The sequence below is a fragment of the Apaloderma vittatum genome, unplaced genomic scaffold (assembly GCF_000703405.1).
Source record: "Apaloderma vittatum isolate BGI_N311 unplaced genomic scaffold, ASM70340v1 scaffold32381, whole genome shotgun sequence".
Lineage (NCBI taxonomy): Eukaryota > Metazoa > Chordata > Aves > Trogoniformes > Trogonidae > Apaloderma > Apaloderma vittatum.
Window position 1 is genome coordinate 1 of NW_009701346.1, and position 20,347 is coordinate 20,347.

The following is a 20,347-nucleotide window of genomic DNA, read 5'->3' on the forward strand; positions in this document are numbered from 1 at the left end:
AGAGGGGAAAAAGTCATCTGCTAGTCTAATTTTGGAAACCGCCCCTCCCTGCCCAACACGCACACACAGGCTTGCCCAAAAGCACACGTCTCATAGTAATGCCTGCCAGCTTAACCAGGTCTACTAAAATAGCTTCTCAGCATCCTCTTTTGCTGCTGACCCAAGGTTGCTGGGCAGCTCTGCCCAACAAGTCCCTAACATCTGGGTGGAGAAAGCATCCCACCTCCGTGCAAACGGAAGAGAACAAGGAGTGACTTTCTAAAGCCATGAATGTCCTTCCATTGCAGGTATTCCAAAGCCTAAAGCCATGAACGTCCTTCCATTGCAGGTATTCCAAAGCCTACAATACAAAATAAACCCCCCGGACTCCAGCTCTCTACAAGACTGTCAGAGCATGGCACCAGGCCACCCGCTCTTCTGTAGGGCTGCAGCCTCCCTCCACACCCATCACATAGTCTTCTCTTCAGAGACCTTTTATCAATTCTGAGGTGAGTTTTTGTAAATTTAGATGATCTTTCGTAGCTTCTTCTTTCAAAAGGGCTCTTTGAAAAACTCCTCATGAGGTTGCACCTCATGGAAAGATGGCACACGTGGACCGAATCCTTAAGATACAGGCCCGCTGTAGTCATGCAAACCACCAATAAGTTGCACCTTCGCTAGAATAACATCGCACATGTGGGTTTGGTCTGACACGCGGGTGTACAGGGGCTGCCTAATAGAGAGGCAGCATTGGAAAATACCACAGTGAGGTCCACGTGAGAGCAGACTATGAAGCTGGGGTAAAAGCAGCTTGATTTCAGGCTGCATTGCCCCTTCGAGTCCACAAACCCTGCCTGCCAACAGCTTGGGCAGAAGTGTTACCACGCATTGAAATACCGTAGAGCCAATCGCAGACATATTTTAACCAACTGTGACTTGGAGATGTGGCTACTCTGCCCTGCAATCACTCAGCATCCTCCTCGAGTCTTTGTTCTATATCTGGCACAGTTAAAAGATGATGACTTTTAAGCAATGCCACACAAGGAAAGAGTTTCCTCTTAGCGCGAGGCACACGAGGGATCGATAAAAGATGCAAGGGTTTTGATCTCTAGTTTACCAGCTAGAATTAATGAAAAAAAATATTTTTTGATCTCTGGGTTTTTTTGATCTCTACTTTATGTTTGTTTCATTTTTACAGGTTTTTTTTTTTTGATCTCTAGTTCACCAGTTAGAATGAACAGAATTCAACTAGAAAAAGAAATTGTGATAGCGCACATGACATGCTGCTATCCTACCTGAACTGACACAGCTGCTCAGAGCCTTACAGACAGTCCTGCTGTGTGAAGACTTTGAGATGTTGAGAGCTCACAAGGTACACACACACTTCAGAGGAGAAACTCTAACATATACTCAAATGAGTATATTTAAACAATTTATTCACTTATTGTCTTCTTTCTTGACCTAACTCTCTGCAGATCCAATTTTTATATTTAGTCCAAGTGAGATCTAGGAACATCATAGCCTATGCTTTGCATTTGCACCCTGTAGCAAGCTGATAACTTGCAGGTATAGCTGGGATAGAGGATCTCCGGTAGGCTATAGTGAAAACAAAAAACCCTTAAAAAAAACCTAAGTGGTGGCTGGAGCAGAAAATATGTTCAAATCTAGACTAAAAGATGGGTAAAAAATGTGTGTCCCACAACTGTTTAATCAAGAATTTTATTTTTTTTTTTCCTAGAATGAATCCCTGCTTTCCCTCAGCCACTGCTTAAAATTGACTCTGGTAAGCCTGAAATGCAGGGTGTGTTTTCTGCTTCTCTAGCAGCGCAAATCTAAATAAAGCTACATTTGCAGGCAAAAGTTTTGTGCATTTGCAAGACAGTTAAGTCTTGAGTTTGGAGCCCAAATTTGGCCTGGGGGTGCTCTGTGGCTTCTCACAAATATGTTCCAGTTGGCAGGAGGTCTGCCTCAGCACAGGAGATGGTGGTGTGGTCCAACAGGCGGGAGAGAGACCTGGCAGCGCGCAAAGGGGAGATGGGTGGGGGGATGTGGGCAACAACTGCAGGCAGGGAAAGTCAAGTATTATCGATAGATGCTCGGAGGGGGTTACCTTGACTACTCTCTGTCTCCATGGTCTGACCGGTTGGATCCTGCGAGCTCCCGTTCCCCACGATAGGTTTTGGGGGTTGCACACCGGTGGCAGAGGCTGCGTGAGCCAGCTGGGGAAAGGGTCCAGGGAGGTGCGGTGGGGGTGGCTGGCGAGGGTGGTAAGGCACACCCGGCGGGCACACGCGGGAGGAGAGCTGCTGCATGGCGATCATCTCTGGGCTGTCCATCATGGAGTCTCCACCTTGGCACCCTCTTTGAACCTGAGGCGGTCCCCCGAACAAAGCAGCCGGCGGCTGCGGCATCCTCTGTCCAGTGTCTTTCCCGGGAGGTCTGATATACCCTGAGGGAGGCATCCCGTGAGGTAGGAAATTTGATTGCTCAGTCCACTGGCTGGGAGGCAGCGGTGGCCTCATGGTCCGGGGGTCCACCACATGACCCAGGGCACGGGGCTGGAGAGAGGATGCTGGCCCCATGGGCACTTTCTCCTCCGGCCCCACTGCACCCTGGCTGGGGGGACCGTGGCTGCCGTTCCACAGGGCTGGGTGTGTGCGGTTCAGGTACTTGTAGGGTCGGTACATGTGCCCCGGGGGTACCTCTGAGCCCTCCGGTGGCCTCACCGGGGGCCCATTGTGCCTTGGTGGAAGGAAGCCCTGCTGGAACTGAGCTGGCGGGTAGATGGCATCGGGTGGGGGGCCGCTCACTCGTCCCAGCTGCAAGGTGCCTGGCCGGGGGCCAAGGCCAGTGACATGGGTCGGTCCAGCACATGCCTGCTTCTCCGGGCCGGCCAGCCTGTGCCCACGATGCTCGCTCAGTCCCATGGCAGGCTTGGGGGGGGGGACAGGGTAGGTCTCAGTGAGAGACATCACAGCAAGGAGCGAAGAGGATCTGTGGGTCCCAGGGTGCTGGATCCCTTGGCTGCAGCTTTTCTTACCTGCATAGCAAAGTGCTGATGCTGCTGGACTGGGTCTCCTGGATGGGGCTCAGGCACTCGTGGCGAGCCGTAAAGTTTTGTGGGATCTGACCCACGCAGGGGACCAAACGTTCCCGGCACGGCTGGTCTCTGGAGGATGAAGAGGGGTGTGAGAGGGAGAAATAAAACAATATGTGAAGCTCAGAAAAGCAGTAATGCTGCTGCAGGCAGGAGCAAGGCACGGCCAGAGGAACTGCACAGATGAGCAGACAAGCTTTTTGGAGATTCCACAAAAAGCCTGTAGTCTCTTTCCTCTGAGGGGACACAACTTCCCTGACAAAGCCACTCCCACACTCCAGCCACATATTCCTCTGCTCAAGGTCATGATACACTCACTTGCCACCCAACTACTTGGGAGTGAGCAAGAAGACTCGAGGGGGCAGTGGTTCATTCCAAGGAGAGGAGTGGACCACAAGAGTATGCCGGCAGAAGGATGGGGGAAGGTGTTGGATTTCCTTCAAAATACTTCTTGCCTCCAGCTCTCCGACTATCTGCATCACAAGAATCACTCCAAAATTTTTGTTTGATCTCTAGATAAAAGGGCAAGGGGTAGCTTGGACCTCAGAAGAGCAGCTGATAGACAACACCACAAAACATCACTGGTTAAACTGAAAAAAACCAGTGAATGATGGGTGAGCCCAAAGAGGATACAGGACAGGTGGCATCCAGAGAAGAAATGCTGGGCTAAAGAGAGGCTGCTGCTGCAGTTCAGGATAGCCTTGTGTTTGATTTTGTTTACTGCTTTTATAAATACTCAAGGCATGAAATGCAGTAGTACACAGATGGCATGAAGTTACCAGGCATCTGTAAACAATTGAGACAAAAGAAGGCCGGCTTGCTCCGCACCATAAACTGGAGGTTGAGAGGAAATGTGACTGCTTTCCATGCACAATGGAGTAACTCTCCAAGGGCAGAAGAGAACTGGGTGAGTCAGTGCTGGCGCAAGCCCACATGGGGATGTCAACCATGGGAAATGTTAGGAGACTGTTCCTCACTAGTGTTGGCAAAGAATGAAACCGTACCAGTTTAGATCTACGGGCTGATAATTTTCAGTTGTAGAAACCATAGCCCTGACCCTTAACCTCTGGGAAAAGGTTCTTACCACACAGTAGGAATTTCACAGTAGAGAGCTTCGCTACCCTTTGCCTCCCTCCCTTTGCAGGCCCGATGGGTTAAGGACAGCAGAAACAACTTCTCCTTACCATCTGGCCAGGATGTGGCACAGGGCTGGGCATGCCGCCATACTGCAGAGAGCGAGGGAAACCTCGCCCATTGGAAGAGCTCGCTTCTCGAGGAGGCTGCATTGGGTTGCCACTTGGATCCTCTGCGGAGGACGAGGAGAAGGAGGAAGAGGAAGAGGAGGAAGAAGCAGGAGCCCTGGAAGTAGCTCGATATGGTGGGGGTTTTCCTCCATTTTCCAGGCGTTGCTGCCTCTTGCCTGGTCCATCAGTGTCTCGTGACCGAGTCCAAACGCTGCCTGTGCTGGAGCGGCCAGTCCGTCGGCTCCTCTTCTCTCGTCTCCCATCTTCTCTGATCCAAAACTCCTCATCTGTGTCTCCATCTTCCCCAGGGAAGTGCTTCATCATTGCTCGGTGGAAACACCTCTCTAAGTTGTAAGCCATCTTGGTATATTCTGCAGTCAAAAAATACCCCAACAACATCAGAGGCAGAGCCTTATAGAGAGAGATAATTAAGTAACATCAGACTTTCCCCATCAGACAGATTGTTTCCCCTCAACAAAGTTTCTCTGAGGAAGACTTTTGTTTCAAACTAGTTGACTAATGCAGCATCAGATTCGTTCAGTAACCCCAGCAGAGGACAGGCACACAGGCATGACAAAGTACCACTAGCAGCACAGCCTGCAGAGTCAGCATTAACTCAGTGTTCCAGCATAGTGCCAAGAACTACATTACGAGAAGCAGCACCTCTGCTCGCAGAGATGCATGACCTGCGAAGCCAGCCAGCAGAGTGCCGAGAGAAGAAATGTGAACTTCCAGCAATGCTATTTGATTACGTTCAGAGACTTTCCTTGGACTCGTTCAAATCTCTGCTGTATGCTCCAAGAACAGAGGAAAATCAGCAAATGCATTTATCCATGTACAGTTTCTAAAGCACTTGCTGACCCTGATGTGAAAGCTATTGCCAACATCAGTGTCCCCATTGCGTCATTTCTACAGGACAGTTCTGCTCAGAGGGGCTCCTACTTTTCACTGGAGTGGATAGGAAGGAAAAGACATGTGAGAGGTGTTAAAGACAAGGGTTTAAAGCAAATGACTTTCCAGTTGTTTCCACTAAGCTAACCCTGAAATTCCTTGGGAAACAGAGCTCTCCCCCTGGCAATGCAGGAATTACTTGGGGCCCACAGTGACAAGACTGGGTAGCTGCTCTGTTTTCCCTTTCAAGGCGGTGCTGGTGAGGCAGTCTGCAGTGATGACCCACCATATGGGAACTGATTTCTTACCTAAGCAACATGTAGAATTTTAATTGGTATGGCAGACTCATGTTGTTCATTCAGTAGCCAAGACATGTAAAAACTACATTTTTCATCTAAAGACCTACAAGTCTGGTTCATTCCTCATTCCTCTCTTTTCTGTGGTACTCAACAAACAGTGGAAGCTGACTAGACTCTAATGCTTTTCAAAGCCTGTGCTAAATATCATGAGAAAAAGAAAAAGGGGGCACACAGACACACAAACACAGGAATGAGCTCAGAAAGAAACAGGATTTCCTCTCTTTATATGTTCTGTCTTCGCCATCTACCAACACGGGAGTCCTTTTGTATGTCATGCCTCCAATACAGCATGACCAAATTGTGCTAAAAGCCTCCCTAAAATACCAAGACTTATTACTCAGATGCTCCTACTGTTTTGCCTGGCCTCCCAAAAATACCCTGAAAGAGAATAAGCACAAACCAAGTACTGGTGAGTAGGAAGATATATCACTGCTTTCTTTTACTGAGCACTGCAAATAGATGAACTTAGCATCTTATTGCTCTTACCACTGCCTTCACCATTGTACTTAAGACAGTTCCTGAACATGGTCTTCATATCGCCCACAAATTCTTCCTTGGTGCAGTACTGACCTCCATTCAACTTCTTCTCCATGCTAGAGATGTCCATGGGGGCCTGAAATGCAATAAAATCTCCCTTCACTTACAGCAAGCATAGTGGGGATTAAAAAGTTGCATAGCTACCCTCCTCACAGAGTGGGGATGGGGAGCGGAGGCTGCTCTCCTGAGAGGCAGCCTCTTGGTCTTTGGTATCCTTGACTTGTAAAGCTAGAAGGGACTACTGGAGTCACACAGTTTGACTGCCAGAGTAACACAATCCACAGAATCTCAAAAAACTTCCAAGAAAATGCACCCCAGTCAAGAAAGTGCATCAGCCAAGATGGTTGGACCACTTTCCATACCTTAATGATCTGGTAGTAGTTGGGAGCATACGATTCATCTACGGGTTCCAAGAAGGGCCAAGAGTCTTTGTGAGCCTTCACGACATCTAGAACTGGCAACAGCAAAAGAAAGGTGCACAGTTACACAACACCTCCAGGGGAGAATTTCACTCTGAACAAGTCATGCAGAGCGGAAAGCTGGGGCAGGACTCACCTTTGTACATGGCTGTGACCTCATCGTCCAGTTCGAAGCTGTAATGGGAAGCAAAACAGTGAATATGCAGATTGAGGACATATAAGACATGCTTTCATACTTCATCTTCCCTTCCACTCCATGTACGGTGCCATAATGCTGACAAATAGGCCTCATCACAAACACTCCTCTACTGTGGAGCAAATCCAGATGTTTCTCAGCTTACTCATCACTGTTCTCCAGCCTCACTTCTCCCTCCTCATTCCTGTGAACGATCAGTCTACTTCCTTCCTGCACTCGCTACCTCAACGCACTCGCACGCTGCATGCCCAGCTGCATACTCACAGATCCTTGGTCCTTCGCTCTTCCCTGGTAGGGGAACTGGGATCCAAGTGGGAAAGCTCAGGAGGGAGCTCCTTCCCCTGTGCCAGAAGCCAGGCCCGCTCTTCACGAAGCTTCCTTCTCCTGGCCCGTTCTGCAGTGAGAGAGAGGAGAGGTGAAAAACCACTTAGTGCTCCTAGTCAATAACATCTGGCAGGGAAAACGAAGGCAGTTCCTGCATCTTAAGGACTCTAGTGAAACATCTAGTGAAATGCTGCAAAAGCAGCGACAGCACAAGGGCAGAGAAGGTGAGAATACAGAGAACCATCAACATGACTCTTCACTTTCCATTGACTTTACAATCATTGATTTTGAAGCATTTCTTTGATACAGATGCTGCCCTAGGCAGCTTCCAGACAAATTCCTGACCATGGTGTGGTACAAAGAGAGAAGCTCAATGCACAGACCTAGGCATACATCACCACTAAGGAAAGAGCTGGTTTGCTAAGTTATCATGCTTCAAGATGTGTTGCCTGGTCTACTTGAGAGGTGGCATCCCTGCCCATGACAGGGAGGTTGGATTAAATGATCTCTAAGGTCCCTTCCAGCCTAGGTCATTCTATGATTCTAAGATGCTTCAGGTGAACTGCAGCAGGTGATCTCAAGGCACTCCAGTTTGCACCGAAGCAGATGAAGACAAGTACTGAGAGAAGGGTGAAGTTCTACCAGCTGGGTGGCAATGAGTAACCAGGGTCATCAGTATCCTCCACCACCATGGTTAGCTTTGGGAAGACTGCTCAGGTAGGCCTTCCCAGTCAGCAGCCAGAGCAAGCAAGCTGCCACACAGGAGGGCCACTGGGATAGCTTTGGTTTAAGAGGTGAGAGACAGGAAGAAGCAACGCTGGTAATATAACCTGTGGTTTGCAACCAGACAGCTGGCTAACAGATTGCTTCATATTAGAAAGTTTATGGGCTCTTACGAATCTCATTTCCTTTTTCTTAAAGGAAATCTGAATACATCTGACTTGTTAAACACCTGCGGTTGTACCAGCTTTCTGTAAGAGCGGAATTCTGTGAAAGTAATGTTCAGAGAGAGATGTCATAGGACTAAGACCCCAGAAAAAAGGCCACATCGAGGAACATCCAGAGTGAAAGAAAGATGGGAGAGACTTGGTTAATATCCTCGAGCAGAGGCTCCATCTTTGGAAAATGCCAAAGATTGAAGAAGTACCAGCTCTGGTGAAAGGGTATTAATTTACTGTCTTACTCTGTCAGTCAAAATCAAATTTGGGATGGGGATTCAGAACACAAGAAAACTAGGAATAGCTACAATTTGGGTATTTCCAGGGAGGTCCAAGGCCAGATATGTCAGACTGGTAAAAGAAAGTCCAAATTTCCCCTTAGAAGACTCTGGGTAGCACCAAAGTTGGGAGGACAGCACTAGCATCTAAGATGTCCTACAGAATCTAGCAGCACCTATTATAACTTTTAGCGATGAGAAGTCCAAAATCAAATTGCTGTTAGCAGAGATTATGTGAGTCTGTCCAAGCACAGGTCACTACTTCGTGCCTCTTTCATAAAATGAGCATCACTTAGATGACATTATAATGGATGCCTATGTGAGAAGGATGAGAAAAACGCAAGGTGATTATTTGGGCATCAAAAGGAAAATCTCATGGCAACAGCAGCCAAGAGGTAAGGTGATGTATGTTTTAGAAATCCATCAAGGCTTGCCAAGGATCTAACCTGTTAAACTGACAAGAATTGAGGAACGCTATTCTGGTACCAGACTGGAGCTCAGTCAGGATTAATGGCAGGATCCTCTACTGCAGCAAGTGATTAGCAGAGCATGTTAAAGATCACTGGCAGAGCTTGTTGTCTTGCCATTGGCCTGGGTTGAGTCCTACCCAGTAGCTTTCAAAATCTAACTAACGCCCTAAAAAGTAGCTCAAACACCTACAAAGTCAGATATGCGAGAAATAATGCCGAGGCAGCAACTGGGAAGAGAACTGGGAAACTCTAACCCGATGTTGTGGTAGAAATCTCGAAAGCTACTGTAACTCACAAATTCAGGCAAGTACAGATGAGCCCAGTGAAGGCTCACTACCTGAGGCATGTGTTGGAGTGGGGAGAAAAGTGAAATCCCAGAGTGGAAACAGGAACGTGGTGATCTAAAAATAGGCATACGGTCCAAAACCGAGAAGCAGGTGACGTGCTGATGAGACTGATCAAAAAGCAGATATTTTACCCTATGTTTCACATCATCCCTCTAGAGAAGACCTTACAAAACTAACATTAAATCCCAAACAGACCACAAAACACAAGAAAATCTTTGTTACCCTAAAATCTCTGTCAATGGATGTCCAGTTTAACGTAATCTGAACCAAGCAAAACAAATTACTTCATTTTCAAATCACTTTCTGTCCATATTAAGAACTGTCATGAAAGTAAATGCCCTAACGGAGAGTGTGCTTGGCAATAAGGAAAGATGGTTAAGAAGCCAAAGTTTTACCTGGATAGCTGCTGTTTCTAGGGATGAAAAATACTGCAGTGATTTAACTGAACAAATAAGCCATTTAAGTAAACTTTCCAAGCAGCTTTTGCACAAACTTAAAAGGAGACTTCTCCTGACTTAGCCTAAACTGACTAGAGACAAGTTTAAACTAAACTAAAAGCACAAGCCAAAATCAAAGCATCTCTGCCAAGAAAAGCATGAATGTATGCTAAATTGGCTTAAAACCATTTCTTGCCCGAGCCCATGCCAACTTCTTTGAGTGGTTCTGGTGCCTTTGTACCAGATGATGCAGTGATTGCATTTACTCAAAAAAGGACAAGGCTTATACCAAAACAAGACCTTTTTACAGGTAAATTTATCTTTGCAGTTCTTATGGAAATTCAAAATTAATTCTTTCGACACAAATGGAGAATTAAAGCAGAGAGAATATACAATTTGCCAAGGTGAAACAAATATCTGTGGCAGTTATGGAAGCTCAGTTTAAAGCACTGGATTAGCTAGGACTAGTAACCAGAAATATATGAAGGCCAAGCAAGTAATTGGATTTTCTAAAGATTAGAAAGGTAAGCAGGTAAAAGAAACTATTTTTAGATAACATCTGGTCTGATACCAAACATCTGGTAGCAGACTGTTTAATCTTGGAAAGTTTACAAGGGTTGCATGAACTTAATCTTTTTTCTTTCTCTGATTCTTTATCCACTTAAGGGTTCATGATACTGGTACCACCAGACATTACCAACACAGTTCTCCAAATATTTTCAGCCTTTCCCTGGAACTGTGACGGCCCAGACAGCCACTGTGGCAAAAGCAGCAGACAAAGTAATCCCCATAAAGTAGGCTGACAGAGAGAGGGTGGTCAGAAATGAGCCTGCTCTTAGACACCAGTACCTACATGTACTGGCTAATCATCTGCTGTTTGTGCCTCAATCTGATGTATTAAACACAACATGGCTGTTTATCACAGAACAGCTTAAATCAGCATTTAATTCAAAACCACGAGAAAACAAGACCAACACCTGAGGTTATCACCTCAAGTGCTCTCCTTAGCTTGATTCCCTCATATTTAGTTCTCCAACTGATCAGGCCAGTAGCAATATAAAATCAGTGCTCTTGCTAGTCCTGTGTTGTCCCCTTCCTTTTCTCCTCAAAAGGAATCCTTCTTTGATCATGCATTGGGCCCAAAGGACCAAATGCTATTCAGCAAGAGCAAAGCCAGCTAATCCTGCACACTGGGAAATCCAAGAGGAGGCAAGTGGGGAGACAGAAGACAAGTGAGGAAGAACACAAATAGCAGGGGAAAAAAAAGTACAGCAGGGGCAAGGGAGAAAACAAGTATAATTTGAAGAAGAAGACACCACAGCTGAAGGGTGAGCTGGAGAACAACTACCAGCACCAACGGAGGCATAGGAAGAGAAGCTACAGTCAGACCAATTTATCTGAGGTTAAGTGGAAGAAAACATATTCCCATTAGCATGTCTGGCAGGGAAGGAATGTAAATGGTAGCCCTTAATTCAAGATCTCAGTTTCAGCTTTGAAAGCTTCCACCTCTACTTTGCACTGGCTGCACGTACCTTCCACTGCTTTGACCTTCTCCTCCATTTCTCTCTTCCTCTCCTCCTTCAGCAGCTGCTCCTGCTCCCTCTTCTGCACTGCTATAAGGATTTGGCGCTCCTCCTCTTCCTCTCTACGCCTCTGCTTCTCCATTGAACTCAGCACGTTTGGGTTTACCTGTGACAAAATGGCGCACCAAAAACTGTAACGCACTGACTTACAGAAGTCTGAGCAGAGGCTGGCTTACTTGTGTAAGTATTAAAGCATACCTACAATGAATGGCTGGGGGGGAAAAATGAAAAGGAAAGAAAAAGATCTGTACATATGAATTCTTGGATGAAAAGCAACATGAAAAGGTAAGTTATTTGTCAAGCAATGAAATCCTACTGCGACAGGGACAGAGGAAGGAGAAGCAATGGCTCAGACAAGCTGCCACTCCACCAGGGACGCACTGCATGTATTTCCCTTCTGGGCAAAGGATTTGGGCTGCTGACACCCCCACGCAACACCTCTATACCTCTACCCCTTCCGGCCAGCAGAGGCCCAGAGTTGTGAGCATGAGTAGAAAGGACTACTCTGCTGAACATGTCTCTGCTAGAAAACACAGAGTACTTAGGATAGACGAGGAGACTGGTACAGCCTTGCAGCACGGTGCCGTTTGGAGTGTTGTTCTTTCCTGTTCAAAATAAGGCCTGCCACACTTCTGTATGCCAGTTTCTCCTGGACTTGCTCTCAGTTGTTTATCTGGACAGTTTTCCTGCTGGGTCTTCCGACCAGTCTTCTTATTCAACGCCACCAGGCTCTTTATTGCCCTACTTCCTCATCTCCCCACTGCCAACAGATTGCAAGGCTGTGTATGATCCCACTTAGATTGCAGGATTCCCAGACCAGGGATCTCCTGCTCCTATTTCTCCAATAAAGTATGAGGTATGCACATGGCAGTGTGGAATTACCTTTATTAGCTTAATTTAATTATAAGGCAAATTAATTGGTCATCCACCAGCCACTTCCACGTCTTTGACTTCTGCAAAACCAAGATATGCGTGCCTTATCAGCAGGGAATATCAACTGGAAAAGAACAATGTGCATATAGCTTTCTCCACCTTCATTTTCAGGGAATAACCAGCAACCACCACTTAGGAAGAAGGCATTTCCTGAGGATTAGTGATCAGCTGGGGTCCCTTGGCTACTGCTCAGTCCATCAACTCTCTAGGCCTGTTATTAATCCCCAGAAAAAGAATCTGGCACCACAGTTACTATTTTGTCCTTGTTTCATTGCCTAGAAGTGGAACCTCAGGCTGTTTGGATAAACACCTAGAAATTTGTCTGGTTTCACGTACAGTAATTCCCTCTCTGCCTCCACTACCTCTACACAGCATTGCCCTACAGTCTCCCCTTGCAGCTCTCCATGGACAAGCATCATTTATTATCTCCCTGGCTCCAGGAGCAACAACATATTAAGAGAATTATGCTACAACTACCAACAGCTACGGAGAAGTGTCCAAGAGAGGCTAGTGGGACTCTTGACAACACTAGAACCACAGTTTGCATTTAGGGACAGACTGGGCAGCAAAAACACCTATACTGTGCTAATCTTTTGAGGCAAAATCTACAGCATGATCTCACCACAAGGAAACTGCCTATCTTACTTTCCTTTTCAGATCTTTGCCAAATATTAGTACTTCATTCTTCCATCCCTTTCCTACGACAACCTTTTCTTGAGTCTACAAGCTTTTAGGTGAGCCAGCTTCTCCTCACATTCAGTTTGAAGTTAATTTCCCATTCCCTCATTCCATCCAATTATTCCAGGTTACGCTCTTCTAGGCGAACATAAATTCTCCTCTTCTTCAGCCACATTGCAGCCTTGTGTCCTCAGACACTTAGACAAAACTCTTCCATTTCTGTAATTAGGTTAAATGTTTCCTTATAAAGCAATACTTCCAGATCCTTAATCATTCCAGTTGTGTCTCTCAGACCTTTCCTTCAACTGATCCAATACCCAAACATCAGGATGCCCAGCACTGAAACTGCTACGCCAAGTACGAGAGGTCAAGAACCTACAGAATTGGGTTCTGTGCTTCCACTTTTGACTCTTTCCATATCCTTTTCTCAGCTGCTCTACCATTTGATTTTCTGCTCATGCACTGAAAAATCACTTCCTTTCAGGTCTAATTCTGATTACCATCAAACAACTTTCCTCTAACTTTCTTGATCAATCTTTAAATTGCAGGAGGAACCAAAGAAGTCAGGTTCTGCAGCAATTTGAAGAGAAAGAGATGAGCAGGAACCAACCACCAGAATTTGGTACACCATGATATTTTATTAAGAATATGACCATCAGCCCTATGATTCTTCAGCCAATAGACCTAAGCCAGCCTGGCATGTCACACTGATTTCTTCAGGTGTTGGTGCACAGGCCAGATCTTCCCTTTCCCTGGATTCATACAGCTTCCACCATTCATGTCTTACGGAAACATGAACACAACATCCAGGCTGCAGTGCTCACACCAGGACCTCTCCAAAACCACACGGTGCATTCAGCACCCTATAGTGTAACGGCGTGACACAAAATCCATGGCATGTTTCAGATCAACCCACTGCAAATATGGCACCAACAAAGCAACAGGATAATATTAAGCAAATGACACCATATCATCCTAGCAGATCTAGGAAGAGAAGAAATGGGAAAAGCAGAAACCAGAAATGCAGCATAGCGAGCACCAAGGACTACAGCAGATGTCCACAACCGCACTTGCTCCCTCGCAGCGCTTGCAGGGCAGCAGAAACGCTGTCTCTTTGAGACACTTCAGACACAGAAATACTCTGATTTTCAGAGGGACCTACTGCCTGTTATCCCACTTAAGCTCATTGGAGATGAGTGTGCTCAACTATCGGAATGATATAAACAAAGACCCAACACCACTTAAACTTCCTTCCAGACCAAAGAGGTGGCAAAGGGATGTTCCCCCCAGCTTCCTCCCCACATCTGCGACCACAGCATCACCACCTCCTTCCCTCCGCCAGAGAGCACTCCAGGACACATCATCGCTGACATTTCCCCCCTCCCAGGGACCCCTGAAAGGGCCAAGCTTCTGCCTTTTGCTTTGCTCTCCAGACAGTGGGTATCAGACTTCAGGGGCAGAAGGCCAGGAGGCGCGAGTGCCCTGGGCGCCCTGGCCCCCTCCAGGCACACGCCCCAACCCCACATCCTCCAAACCTTCCCTGCTCCAGTTTCCCCAGCCTGGCCCTAATGAGGGTGCTGCTCAGGCAGCTCTTTAATGAGGAGCTAATCTGAACCACCTGTTGAGAAATCCCCCGCAGGATTAGGAGCCGACGGAGTAGTTATATCTTGGACCGAAGAGGCATCCAACTCGCGGAGTCGGGAGGAAGTGGTCACCCCCGTGCCGAGCTGAGGTTTTTCTCCCCCAGAATTGCCTGCTGACCACCCCCTTGCTCGGCAAACAAGCTATCAGACATGCTGGCATCTTCCTTGGTTCCCCATGTCCTGCTGGGGAGCGGGCAAGAGTGTCGCCACACTCTCACTGCCTGGCTCCCCACGCCCTGGGTGCTGGGAGGGCCCCAGCTCACTGGAAACGTTTCGCTGGCCCACAGGCAGCAATTAACAGCCCTCTGCCGCCGCAGACCTGGAGCACCTGCGGTACTGATTAGCATCATTCAGGCTCCATGTGTTTCCCACTCCCCTTCTCCTCTGGGATTTCTGCTGCCTGTGAACAAACACATGCCTCTGTGCTTCCTGCACGGTGGGCTTTGCAGAGAGCGTTTTTGGCCCCAAACTGACCATTGCTGGGGTCTTATTTTCCTCCCGGCAGGCTTTCATCTGCAGCATAACGCAAAGTTCTTCCTTCCTTTTATTTATCTATTCCAAGTAAACATATTTATTACAGGGAACTGTACTTTCTCCTTTGTTTTGCAGAAACCCTTGACCCTGGCTCATGTGGAATATACCCTGCAGTTTAGTTTCCCAGGGTTTGACAAACCACTAGGTAACTATGTTTTCATTACATCTACAGGGAGAGATTATACTGTGGCCTGATAGAATCAAGCCAGTTTTTTCCTCCAAAGTCAATCCTGTTTTGCCTGACCGATTGCTTTGGGTATCATTTGCCAGTCCAAAGACCCCCCTATCTCTGCTGTACCATGCCCCTGGCCGTGCCAGTGTGACTGTTGGGGGCTGCACGGTGAACTGGATCGGAAAGCTGGTCTACGTTAAAAATAACCCCAACCAAAGAAAAAGGTTATATTTAACTCCAGTCATTCTCCTGGGTCTGGTTCACTGCACAGACCCGCAAGCAGTTACATTGATGGAGTGGAGATGAGAGTGAAAAGGCACAGAAAGAGCCATTTCTGCCAATGAGCTGCAGTTCGATAAGCATTTCTTTAAGCAGCCTAAACTGCGACTTCCATTTCCAGCTGACCCCCTTCTAGCTCAGCTCTGTACCGCATCAGTCATTCTTCTTTCCCTCTGCACTATCTACACCCTCATGTGTTTGCAGCCTCACGTTTTCCCCTTGGCTGAATTTCTGTCATTTCCCTTTGTAAGCTGGTTCTTCTAGCCCTCTCATCCTTCTTCAACTTTTCTTTGAACTGCCTCGAATGTGCCAGCACTTTCATTGAAGTGGAATTCCCCAGACTGAGCGCAGATTTCCATATGCAGCTGCACCCGAGACCGGCTACCTCTGCGATCCAGAGGGCAGCACCTCCCTGCTCGCCATAGAAACCCCGAGTGTCAGCCTGCCTTTGACAGGCATTACCACCCATCTCTCTTTCAGCACAAGCACTTTCAAACTACTCCTTCCCACTGAATAGCGATGCTGCGGTTTACTTTTTTCCCCCAGGAGGCATCTGCTCTCGCCTCCCTCCGTTGGCCTCCCCCTCGCACCCCCCCTCACCTCCTGCTTGATTGGTTTGATGGGCTGATGGTCAGACATCCACCTGGGAGAAAACTCTGTCCGCTGCAGACGCTTCTCCTGAAACAGGGTTGAGAATTGAGGGAAGGAAAAAGAGAGTGGAGGAAATTAGGGCACATTGGTGATACTGGCAGGAGAAACTCTGGGGGCTAGAAGTGACCACGAAATCCCTATTAGCTTTACAAGGGTAGCAAACAAGCAAACTGAACTCAGTCCAAGAACATCAGGCTCACTGCAGAGCCCATTTTACAAAGCCATCTAGCTGAAGGATCCTGTTCCAAATGCGTCGCACCTGAAAACATTCAGTTGACAGACAACACCCTTTGGAGTTTCAGGGCTCTGAAGTAGCTCAAGTAGCCTTTGCTAGGACAGCTAAGCAGCCACTACCCCTTCAGCAGAGCCAGCTGAGAAACAGCAGTAAAAGTGGAATCACAGGCAGTTTGCATAGAAAAGCTAGGCTGTAAATCGCAGGAGTTCAAAAGCAGACAGAGATTCCCTGCTAGCAGAAAAGGGACAGAGAACTTGGCTGAAGACAGTAACCCCTTCAGCCATCCTACCCACGCTGCTGTGCAATCATGAACCAGATCCTTAAGCATCGACTCTAGTCCTGTCACTCCATTAAACAGCCCCCTCATCCACGCCCCTTGCAGGCAGGAGGTGAAGGGGAGCACCACAGGGCGACAGGCTGCTTGGATTCAGCTCTCCTTCCATCGGCAAACGTCCATGCTCTTGGAAATGGTCAAAGAGAGGTAAACAGGATGTCATGTCTCCTCACCTTCTGTGCAATCATGTTGCAGATCTCCGGCAGGAAGTCTTCACTCAAGAGTTTGTAGAGCTGTCTCTCTCTAAGGGAAGTCCTCTCTCTGAAGCTCTCTGTGACCTGCCTCCACTCCTCTTCCGTCTGACACAGCAACCACCATGTCCCACGGCCAGGCCCTTGGGACCCTTCAACAACATGAAAGGATGTTATCTCCACAGCAGTTATAACTAACAACTTTTCTTTATCCTTTTATCCTCTCCTCAGGGCTCAGGAAGAGCAGAAGATACTGCCAATGGCCACTGTTATTCAAAACATGCTCTTTGCTATAGACCTAAAGGTCTCTGCAGCCACCAGAAGGACTGCTACCTCCCCTCGTGACACTGAAAGGGATGCCAAGGCACACAGAAAGTGAAATACACTGGTGAAGAAATAATGGTGGTACCTGGGACAGACAGGTACTGTGACACCCTTGTAGCAAGCCTCCACTCCAGTTATGACAGACCACAGAAAATTATTGGTTTCCTGTAATGAAGGCTGTCAGCCAGAACACGACACAGGGTAATGCAAACGTCTGATTTAGTTTGGCAGTAGAATAAGAACATCAAAAATTAGTGTTATTTGAAATAAGGCTTTTTTTTTTTTTTCTTCTTTTTTAGCACCTTTGCTGCCGTGAATAAAACCTCCCATTCTCCCCAAATGAAACATTTTGTATGCAGGCACTTCTTGAAAGAACAAAAGAGGAAGGACAGAGTTCATCGGGCTGCCAGATGAGGGGGAAGTTCCAAAAGTTCACATCTCATCTCTGCTCAACGCAGAGTGGGATCTGAAGCAGATCACCCACCTGCTCTGAAGCAAGTCCCAACTACCAAGATCCCCTGAGCTGTTCCACCTTGTGTTAAACATTTGAATATTAATTGTGCAGGAAGGACTCTCTAGTGCAGTGGTTGGAACACCCACCTGGAGGGTGGGAATGTGGTTCCGGCTTCGCACACAGAGCAGAGAAGCCTCATGGGTTGCAACATGCATGCTTTTGCCTCAGGACACTCTCAAAGCAGAACCAATTGCGGTCCACTTTTGGGGAGGGGGAAGATGTTGGTTCAAACTCCTTTGGGCTGAGGGCTTCTCAGCTCCCTCTAGACTTTTCTAGAGCTAACCACTGGCTACTGGAAAGAAAGCAATGGTCACAACCCCTGCTGGCTGATGTCATGTAGCCTTCTCATCCCATTTTCAAGCAAATTAACTGCGAAAAATAAAAAGAAGCACAAAACAGAGCCCCTTTCTTTCTGAACCTGACCCTGAGCCCTTTGTGGATCTGAGCTGCCAGTAGCTCCAACACAGAAGCTATCGGGTTGCCCCAGGAAGACTGGAAAGCTGCAGCCTCCCTCCAGCCACCAGCCCTCTGTCAGACACCTCCCTGTCCCGGTAGTAGCACAGAGGGAGGGTGTGCTAGCTCCAGGTCACAGGGCCAGCCCATAGCTTAACCCACCCTCAGCTCCAGCTCAAGTTAACGCGCTGGGGACTGGTAATTGAGATGGCAAACGACCAACCATGTCCTAGTTTTTGCCACCCTGTCTATGTAAAACCATCCCCTGCCCACCTGCAGTGGGGAGCTTACCTGCACACTGACCCCAGAGCCTGTACCCTTGTTTGCCCTTCCCTTGCCAGCTGCCTATGGGCAACTCGTTTCAATAGCACTTAGAACTAAGGCACCACTTTGTGCCACCAGAAGATTTCTCCACAGCTGAAGTGATAGAATTTGCTGGAAGACGATCCAAAACCCCCCAGTGCCTCATGTGCATCACTCCAGCTCTGCTGCCCAGCTCTGGGGCAGCCACCAGGAAATCTGAAGGCAAAGGGTGAAGGGAAGGAGGCATGGGAAAGACAATGCCACCCTTGCCTTTTATTGTGGGGAACAGGGCATGTTGAGCCCTGGGTTATATGGAAGCCATCCTCATGTATGACAAATTCAAACTCGAGTCCCACTCCCTCAAAATCACTTTCACATTATCTTGCCAACTCACTTCTTCTGCTTGTCTTGTTAACCCTTAGGTGGGCATCCCCAAAACATAATTTACTATGCTCAGATGCCCAACAGCCATGGAGAAGGAGAGGTGAAGAAATTCAAGAAGGTTCTTCCTTCCCTATCTTGGTATCACTGACTCCACTCTCTTCCCAGTCTAAAAAAAACGCACCCAGCTACAAACAGGTCCTTGTGCTCACCTCATCTGCAGAGGAGCAACTGCCATTCCCAGTCCATTTCCATCAACTTGAGTAAGTGTGTGTGTGGGGGCCCCTAAGGCTCAGTGTAACCCAATGGGTTAGGCTTCTTCATCTCCAACTAAACCCACTATAAGATAGGAAGCCCACAGCTGCCCAAGCTCCCAGCTGAAAGGTAGCTTCTAATGCCAACTCCTGCTTCCAAACTTGGCCCCAACAACGGGCAGAAAGACTCTCCTGAGAAAGGTATCTCCTTTGGGCTTTGAAAATTTAAGACGTGTGTTAGCTGATCATATCAGCTCTGACCCCGCAAAATCTCTTTACCATTTCTTATTTGAGTCTCGCGGATTAGCAAGTTCTCTTCTGCCTTCTCCCTATCAAAAAAAAGAAAGAGGAGTGATATAATACATTACTTTACATAACTGAAATGCAGTTGCTTCTGAGCAGAAGAATAGGGGATACAGCAATCATCCAATGCAGAGCAAAACTATGAAAAAACCTCTCATGCCGAACACATTCAATATATATTTTCAGATACATGTTTATCACAGCTTCAGAAAATTTTATGAAGTGAAGCGTGCAGGGTGGATTTTGGCAAGGACAGTATCGCAATTCTTATGAGAAGCATCCCCAAATCTATACCGACTCAAGTGGACAAGTTTTTTGGCTTCAAGCATTACACAGTGAAAGCGTTCTTTATCAGAAGCATATCCCCTAACGCTACACAGAGGAAATGCATCCAAAGCGAGGTGGTTGGAAGAGTGATACCCACTGTTTCACCAAACTTGGCTTCCAGCTCAGTCAGATTTTTCTTTGGAGAGTGATCAAAGCATCCACCGAGTCTGAGCTTGCTTCACTTCAGAGATGCATTGAAATCATGGCAGCATGACATATACATACTTATTGGGGGAACCCCAGAAGTACATTATATCTCCCTCTGGGAACATATGCATTTTATGTTTGTTGCAGGAACCACCTTTCCATACCTCAGCAAATTTTCCTCCAGTATTTTTTTCCGCTTTGGGGGTCGCCCTCGTCTCTTGCCCGTCTTCCCAGGAACATTTAGGGTGTTTGTCTGCCCCTCGCACCCCCTGTAAAATGGCAAAAACACCATGAAGTGTCTGCTGAGCAAAGGAACTGTGGCTGGCAGGACTGGGAGAAGAGCAGGGAAATCAGAACAGCTGTTAGGAACCCAACCAAAGGAGGGATTAAATCAGAGCAGCAACAGGACGGGGAGGGGAGGAGAGAAGGGATTCCCACTGGCCGGGAGCCTGATCTGGGAGCTGTCGGTGCGGTGCGTGGCAGACAGGGAGGAATGCGGTGGGGCAGGCAGCATCGCTTCCACAGCAGGCTCTCCCGGTGCCACAAAGGCTGCAGGCTGGCTCCGACACAATGCGAGACGTGGGGCAGCTCG

At 47.5% G+C, this 20,347-nt stretch overlaps 1 protein-coding gene across 1 annotated transcript; it reads right to left on the reverse strand.

Annotated features, from left to right (window-relative positions):
• Nucleotides 1-2,054: 2,054 nt before the first annotated feature.
• Nucleotides 2,055-20,024, reverse strand: CECR2 (cat eye syndrome chromosome region, candidate 2; the record flags this gene model as incomplete). The annotated part of the gene is made up of 12 exons (XM_009879117.1): nt 2,055-2,912; nt 3,020-3,148; nt 4,261-4,691; nt 6,057-6,183; nt 6,470-6,561; nt 6,663-6,700; nt 6,987-7,116; nt 11,049-11,205; nt 15,939-16,016; nt 16,732-16,901; nt 19,258-19,307; nt 19,920-20,024. Coding segments are annotated over 12 exons (2,365 nt in total), but the record flags the coding sequence as incomplete, so codon positions are not given.
• Between the last annotated feature and the right edge of the window lie 323 nt (nt 20,025-20,347).